Source organism: Lathyrus oleraceus, chromosome 7, assembly GCF_024323335.1.
Source record: "Lathyrus oleraceus cultivar Zhongwan6 chromosome 7, CAAS_Psat_ZW6_1.0, whole genome shotgun sequence".
Classification (NCBI taxonomy): Eukaryota; Viridiplantae; Streptophyta; class Magnoliopsida; order Fabales; family Fabaceae; genus Lathyrus; species Lathyrus oleraceus.
The window spans coordinates 132176311-132185310 of NC_066585.1; the positions used below are offsets into that span (position 1 = coordinate 132176311).

General features: G+C 39.5%; 1 protein-coding gene across 1 annotated transcript; it reads left to right on the forward strand.

Annotated features, from left to right (window-relative positions):
• Positions 1-2802: 2802 nt before the first annotated feature.
• LOC127102432 (uncharacterized) lies at positions 2803-5082 on the forward strand. Its single transcript, XM_051039803.1, has one exon. The coding sequence runs from the start codon at positions 2803-2805 to the stop codon at positions 5080-5082; it is 2280 nt and encodes a 759-aa protein (XP_050895760.1).
• The last annotated feature ends 3918 nt before the right edge of the window (positions 5083-9000 follow it).

A 9000-nucleotide genomic window follows, 5' to 3' on the forward strand; every position in this document is an offset into this window, starting at 1 on the left:
GTTTGAGTATTGAAAGTTGGGTTGAGGAATTGGAGTGTATTGTATGGGTGGGCGTAGGTTGGTTTGTTGTTGATATTGTTGGTTGTAAAAGTAGTTTGTTGGAGGGAGTGGAGTTTGGGGATTATGGTGTTGAGTTGAGGTGGAATAAATGGTGTGTTGTTGGGTGGTCTGCATGCGTTGGTATGATTGTTGAGCTGAGGATGATGGTTGGTTATGTTGTTGTGGGGGTGATGTTGTGTGTTGGGTTGTGTATTGGGTTGAGGAAGCCACACGTTGACGGGGATCATCCAAAAATTGTGTCGGAGCAACGTGCATAAAAGGAATTGATAAAAACCAATTCATGTATTCTCTACCCGGCTTAGACTCACCATTGACCGAGTTTCCTTGTAACACCAAATGCCTTCTTCTTTTCCATTCTTTCAGCTCTTCTTTATTTAAATCTTGCCAATGGGTGTCCCAAGCTTGGACCATAGTCATGTTATGGTGTTCAGTAAGACATCTTGGCGGAGACGGTATTTGTTGTTCAAATCCAAATTGGAGTTTGACTCGATCCGTCTGATGCATCTCAACGGTATAGAAACATATGATATATGTTGTTGCACTCCAGACTCGGTTGTCATTATAATCAGGCACTGGATATTGTATGTACGGCCTCCAAATAAACTGTTAAAAGAAATATAACTATTAGATGTATAAAATAAATGTATTTAATATTATAATTAATATTAGAATGTATGTAATAAATATAAATAAGTTAAATATTATAATTAATCATTCTTACATCTTTTTCTTCCATGTGTTCTATTGCAACACGGTACCCTTGTAAATGATGTCGAGGATTAGTTCGATAATTCATACCTCGTTTGCACCATCTTGCATATTAAAAAAAATACGTTAAAGTTAGGTATAAATAATTTTGATAAATATAAATTGCATTTAAATGAAAATCGTTACCTTAATGCATAAGGAAATGATGGAACCTCGTTACTAACCGGGGCTATCAATGGTATGCGTGTGAATGCCCATACAGTTAGTAATACCACACACCCTCCTATGCTCTTTACTCCTTTATGGGCCGCCTTGCACATATGTCTATATAATGTAGCCAAACAAGCAGAACCCCAACTGTATGAATTACATTTTTCAAGGTCTCCTACTAAAGGTAACCAAGAAGAATGCAACAAATTATGACTTTTATCTGGCATTAAAAAAGTAGCAATTAAAAGTAAAATATAAATTTTAGCATGTAAAATATTTTCTGCCTCTGATGGGTTAGGGTTATTTTTGAGTTGCGTTAATACTGCTTCTAGCCAAACAATTTTGACAGAAGCCCCATTTTTATCCGAGGCGGTCGGTTCGATTCCCAAATTTTCCAAGTAAACGTCATTGGTTACGTTTGTTGGCCCATTGACAGCTTTTCCATGGATTCGGAGACCGAATAACATGCTCACATCCTCTAATGTGATGGTACATTCACCGGTTGGTAAATGAAATGTGTGTGTCTCCGGTCTCCATCTCTCTAACAATGCCACAATGAGTTTAGAGTCTACTTTTAGACTTGAAATTTTTGCCACATTCGCAAAACCTGCTAGCTCCAAGTACGGTATTATAACCGCACTTGGTTGAATATATGAATGCGAATGAACCCGAAATTTTCCATCTTGCTGAAATTAAAATAAATAACAGTAATGAATGTTTGGTCTAATAAAGAACGGAAAAAAAAACGATAATTAAAAACGATAATAAAAATGAATATTTGATTGAGACTTACGTATTCGGCGATGTTTGCCGCCGTCCCACGGTGTGATTCGCCCATCCATAGGAGAGACATCTTGAAAGGTAGTGTAGAAATTGAAGAGAGTAAATATTTGATTAGGGTAGAAATATGTGTAATAGAAATTGTAGGTAAATGATGAGTAAGAAGTGTAGAAGTATTGGATATTTATATGGGTAAAATAATAATAAAAAAATGTAGTAAAAAATATGGTAAATATATGATTAGACTATTGCATGTAGAAAATGTAGTAAATGTATGATTAGACCCTTGCATGTAAATATATGGAATGCATGTAGAAAAAAATGGAATCGGATTCCCCTGCAACATGAGATTCCCATGCTGAAGGGAAAATTCAATGAAATTTTTCTACACCTAGTCCTCGTCACTTTGATTGACGACTTGTGATTACTTCTTCATCAACTCGCCAAATGGAATGGCGAGTGCATATGTTGTCTTCATCAACTCGGCACTCCAAGTGACGAGGGCTTTATGCCTAGCGTGTTGGCTCGTCACTCCAAGTGACGAGGTATCACATGCAATTCAAAGGCACGCGTTTCCCCTCTCTCAGCATGTGATTTGGATTCATCAACTCAAATCCTCAACTTACATTCATCAACTCGGCAAATTGAATTTTCCTATAAATACTACTACTACCTCATTTACATTCATCAACTCAAATCCTCAACTTACATTCACACAAAATCAAATTCATATTTCCTATAAATACCACTACTACCTCGTTTACATTCACCAAACCAAATCCTCATATATCTTCAAACAAAATTTACACATCCATGGCTCAAAGAAATTTAATTGTTTCTATCCATTCCGAAGGATCACTTTTCACATGTTTAAATGAGGGATTCTCATTTTGCAATACGAATGTAACTATGTTCAAGATCCACATCAACTCCGACTATTTCCATTTAAAAGACCGTATTGAAAAGAAGTTGCAACGTTATGTTGAAGACATCATTTATCGTCAACCATTATTTAATGGAGATGATAATACCGTCTTTCACATAATGACACCGATTAAGACCGAAGAAGATGTCAGGTCGATGTTTCAATGTCATGTAACATTATCTCAAGTACCCAGCATTGAGATATATGTTCGTCTAGTTGATATTCCCGAAGAACAACCGATTGACAATGTTGAGGAACAACCGTCTCACTGTTATCCAACGCAATCTGTACAGTCACACGACTATGGAATCAGTCAAGCCATTGACGAAGAGCCGACTCAAAATAATGAACCTTTCATACCAAATGAAGAGGTGGGCGAGAATAGTGAGGATGATCTTGAGGAGGTTCGATTTGAAGATCTTTTTGGTGTTAGCGATGACGATGGCAATGAGGAAATATTAGACACACCGGCTGTTGCACTAAGAGTGCAACCAATTAGTTTGTACAATCCACCTGCGCACATGCAAAATATAAGTTTGGATGATGCCGAACCAAGCTCCGTTTTCGGCAGTTTCATACCAACTCACAACTCTGACGAAATTGAGGAGGGCATAGAGTATGAAGATAAGGAAGAGTGTCTTCTGGCGTTGCAACAATGGCATATAAAACGTAGTCTAGATTTCTCTGTGGTTAAATCTGACAGTGTACGTTTTGTCATTAAATGTAGAAATGCAACATGCAATTTCAAATGCAGGGTCTCTTTGCGCAAGGGCAACTCAAGGTGGAGAGTTGGTAAGTCTAGTGGGCCTCATACGTGCACAACAACTTCCATGTCACAAGACCATACAAAACTCAGTTCAGAAATGATTAGCAAGAGCATAATGGAGCTTGTAAATCGTGACGCTTCTCTTAAGGTGAAGGTTATCATTGCTCATGTTGTTGAGAAATACCGCTATATCATATCATACAAAAAGGCATGGATTGCAAAGTGTAAGGCGATTGAGTCGCTCTATGGAAATTGGGAGACATCTTACAACGATCTTCCGCAGTGGATACTGGTAATGAAAACATATCTTCCAGGTACCATTATAGAATTACAAACCCTACCCGTGATTTCAAATGATGGTTCATACTTGGGTGACCAAAGGATATTTCATCGTCTGTTTTGGGCGTTTAGACCATGTATATGTGGCTTCGCGTATTGTAAACCAATTGTGCAGGTTGATGGAACTTGGTTGTATGGCAAGTACAGAGGGACTCTGCTGATGGCTGTGGCACAGGATGGGAACGGAAACATATTTCCGATAGCGTTCGCATTGGTTGAAAGTGAAACAAAGGAAGCCTGGAGTTTCTTTCTTAAGAATTTGAGAATGCATGTTACCCCCCAAGCAAACCTATGCCTAATATCAGACAGGCATGAATCAATAAAGAGTGCATACAACAACCCGGAAAATGGATGGCAGTTTCCTCCTTCATCACACGTCTATTGCATCAGACATATCGCGCAAAACTTCATGTGGGAGATTAAAGACAAGGATCTGCGGAAAATGGTTGTTAACATGGGTTACGCATTAACAGAGGCAACGTTTAACTACTACCGGGGGGAAATCCGAAGAACAAACAACGACGCTTTATCATGGATAGACAACATCCCTCGCGAGAAGTGGGCAAGGGCATTTGACGGAGGGCAACGCTGGGGTCACATGACAACTAACCTAGCAGAAGCAATGAACGCCGTGTTGAAAGAAACCCGGAACCTTCCAATCACTGCGTTGGTCAAATCTACGTACTATCGTTTAGGATCACTATTTGGTAGAAGAGGCCATCAGTGGACAAAAATGTTAGCCTCTGGGCAGGTTTTCACTGATAACTGCAACAAGGGGATGGCTGAGGAAGTCATCAAAGCTAACACGCATAACATCATGCAGTTCGACCGAGAGAGATTTTATTTCATGGTCCAAGAGAAGATTAATCATAACGACGGTCGACCAACCGGAATGTTCAGTGTTGATCTAAGGAAACAACACTGTGACTGTGGGAAATTTCAGGCATTTCACTTACCTTGCTCTCATGTAATCGCAGCATGTTCGAGCATACGCCAGGACTATTCCATTCACATTCCAGACGTCTTCAAAATTCGTAACGTCTTCAAGGTCTATCAGGAGAGTTTCCTAGGACTTCCCCATGAGGAGAATTGGCCACAATATGAAGGATATACTCTTTGCCACGACGACTCTATGAGAAGGAGAAAGAAAGGGCGCCCAAACAGCACCAGGATTAGAACCGAGATGGACGACGTTGAGAAGGAGAAGAGAAGGTGTGGAATTTGTCGCGAAATAGGACACATGCGTAGGAAATGTCCTAATGTTGCAGGATCATCCCAACGACCTTCCAGATGATTATCTTGTTGTTTTAAATATCCGTTCAGATGACTATGTTTATTTATTTATTTATTAACTACTATGCACATAATATATATAAACCATTTTGTATTTCTAATGTCTTTTGGGAACAAACATTTATGAAATACATTTGATAATCAAAGGCTTCTGGTTACAAAGTACGACCACATTAACTAAACAACAACAACAATCAACACAACTGGTAATTAAAAAACTAATCAACAACAACAACCAACACAAGTGGACCTTCAACTCCTCTATTAACTTCACCACTATGTGCCGAAAACATACATTGGACATCTTCATCATTTTCTATACGATCCAGGTAATACATGTACGTACCATCGGGGCTTGCATCAGTCAACGTTATGTATGGACAACGATACTCTACTTTCCTCACCTTCATACGACGCCCGCCCAACTGTCGGAAGCCAGTGTGGATGGCAGAAATCAGTATTCTGAAATTCCATTGCGGATCAAGGCAAACACTCCTTTTTTCACCGTGTCCATAAAATACAAGACCACAAACAGACATTATGAACTAAAGAAAGGATTTGGTGGTGTGAGTTACATTTCTACAAGTCCTGCTACTTATACACAAATTAATAAATGAATACTCGGCAAACCATTGGCCGAGACAGTAAAAACACAAAAACTTTTTGGCGGGAAAAATATCATTCCCAAAAAAAGATTGACATTTTGGAGGGAAAAATAACGGTTTTATTATTAATATATAAAACACCAACTATTTCTATTATTAATATTCTAAAAATTATTCATTTTTATTAATAATATTTCAAAAATAATAATATCACAAATTATTATTTACTATTTACTATTTATTATAAATTATTTATTATTTATTTTAAATATTTTTTTATAAACAAATTATTATTATTTTTAATTAAATCAATTATATTAATTAAATATAGAATTAATATTTAAAAAACAATTATATTAATTATTATTAGTATTTAATATTTAAAAAAGAATTATATTAACAATTATTAGTATTTAATAGATTTAGTATTCTATTTACACTTCCTATTAATTAATTATTATTAATATTAATTAAATACTATTTAAAATAAAAACAAAAAAAAAGGTATGCCTGCACCTGCTCGTCACTTGAAGTGACGAGCCATTGAAGTAAAAAAATTTCGTCCATGCCCTCGTCATTCCATTTGCCGAGCCCATGGGGCAAAATTTCTTTCAGCACCCCCTCGTCACTTCAAGTGACGAGGCCCAACTACAAAAGGGGGTAGACTGGGATTTTTTTTTTAAAAGGAGGTATATTGGGATTAAATTTTGAAAAAAGGGGCATTTCAAGCAAAAACTCTGTGATTGATTGTGTTGTCTGTTGATTCTTATCTTGTCTCTTTTGACTCTGTGATTGGTATACTGACTGAATTAGATTGATTTCAGGTACTTTAGTCGCTAACAGTTCATCTTTGAACTTGCTTTGTGCTGCTGCTTGGTTGTATAAACCAATTGAGGTAGACTCTCTTGTCTCCATGTAGTCTGGAAGATCTGGCTTGTTATTTAGCCAGGCAACTGTCTGAAGTCCTCCTTAAGAGGCGATGTTTGTGATTGTTTAACTTTGTCCCCAAGCAGGAAAAGACCTTGATTAAGGCAATTGGCAGAACCCAAGGGAAGTGCAATCCATCCCCTGCTATTCTTGTTGAGTCGTCCCTCTGCTCACACCAATGTGTTGATGCATTGGGACATTAACCCAAGATCTTGTACAATTGTACAGTTTAGTCAGAGTCATGAGTGTAGAAGGGTTCCCACTTTCTGAACCCACACTCCTTTGTCTGAAGCTCTCCCTGGCCAGGGATAAGAGCTGTGAAGTCTAATCTTCACTCACCTTTCATCTGGCTTCACCCTGACTCTCAATGTCAGGGTTAAGAGCTAATATCACCTGACACAGTTGTGTTGCTTTTGCAACTTAACCCTTGATTGAGCCCACCTTGTCTGGATATAGCGTGTGCTAACTGTGAATGTTTGATTTGTTTGTGGATGCTTGCATGCTTTGCTTTTTCCTGGTTAGGATTAGCTTGTTGTTGTGCAAGTAAATAGAAACCATAACATAGGGCAATGATGCATGATAACATCTAGGCTCGAGTACAGCTCCCTAGTAGTGTGTCTCCCTTTGTATCTGGTTAGAATTTCTTCCCGTTCAGGGGAACTACGTCGCCCTGATCCTCATACCAGATGAGGTACGTAGGCAGGAGACCGTGCGAGGTCTCTCCGGGCACTCTTTTTCTTTTTGCGTGTGTTTGCTTGACAGTTGCTAGGCTCGAGTTCCCGACTCCTTAGTAACTTGTTGTTTGTTCCTTTTGTGTGTCAGGATATGGATGTAAGCCCAGCGATTGGCTGTCCGTATCCTGAGTGTGTTTGTTTGGTTCGGAAGCCGATGTAAGTCCAGCGATTGGCGTTCGGGTTCCAGGTTTGCCTGTGTTTGTGTGTGTTTTGTTTGGCGTGCGTGAGCCGAACTACAGCAGCTCTGATTCTCGTTCCAGACGAGATACGTAGGCATAGGATGCGATATCCTAGCGAGCCCTCTCCCCTTTCCTCCACCTGTGTTGTTTTCAGTGTGTGTGTGTGTGATGTTTGTTTTAGCAACTTTTTCTTTCTTTTAGAGCATGGATCCCGTCGAGTACGACGGATGCGTAGGGGTGCTAATACCTTCCCTACGCATAACCGACTCCCGATCCCATTCTCTTTGGTCGCGAGACCATGCTTTTTCCAGGTTTACTTCGAGCGTTTCCTTTCCCTCTTTTGGGATAAATAACGCACGGTGGCGGCTCTGTTTGTTTTTGTTTTAGCCCGCCGGTTGTTTTTTCGCGGATGCGACAGCTGGCGACTCTACTGGGGACTAGAAGTTGACCTATTGCTGGTCCATCTTCCCTAAGCGAGTCTCTCCTAGCGTTCTAGGATAGTTTATGTTGCTTGTGCTTTATTTATTGCATTTATTATTCTGATTGTGTATATATTTGCATAAATATTTGCATGCATCATACTATCATTCTGCTGTCCTCTGTACAGGTGGTTCCTCAGTTTGGGGTGGGTGTTCTGAGTGGGGCTAAAACCCAGGCCCGAGTATACACCTAGGATTAGTGTGGTCTCATGTTGCCTCCTTCATGTTAGGTCAACATGTGCTTGGCAATGTGATGTACCACAAGCCGGACGAGGTTCATTTGATAGTGCTCTTCCTTTGTGGGGTACTCCACTCGGGTTGAGTCACTTCATCTGAACTATTAACTTCGGTGACCGATCATTTCCCGGATCTTTGGTTTAGATGATCTCAGGAGAGCTACAATGGCACACCCGAAAGGGCAAACCCATTGAGTATCTCTGCCCGATTGTCGAGACTATTATCCGCCTTAGGATGACCTGTTTAGAATTTACCTGTGAGGGGAGGGTGATTCTTACAGATGCATGTTCAGATGGTGACTTTGATGGTGACTTTTGGTTCCGGTGATCAGAGTCCTATTTATAAGTCGGATTTATGGACCTTTATTTCTGAGACGCCGGAGTGTTGGCCGTGTTATTTATCAGTGGGGATCCGTTTATTTCAGGATTCCCCGGGCCGATTCAGAGGATTGTGGTTATCTGCTCAGAGATTGTCTGGTGATGATGGTGATGTATCTTTCAGTTCCGTTTATTTCGGAACCCTCAAGTCGGATTTGTGGTTACATATTCCTTCAGATGGTTATGATCAGTTCAGAGATCAGGCTTCAGTGCAACAGATGTTCAGATGACTTGGAGGATGGCTATGCATTGCATTCATTCATCAGCATCATTAACATTTGCATTTACCTGCATCTAACACATGTTTATTCATATGCAGGGACATTTTTTATTGAGATCCTGGTTGAGAGATTTCTTTGCTCAGACATGAGGACCGGTTTG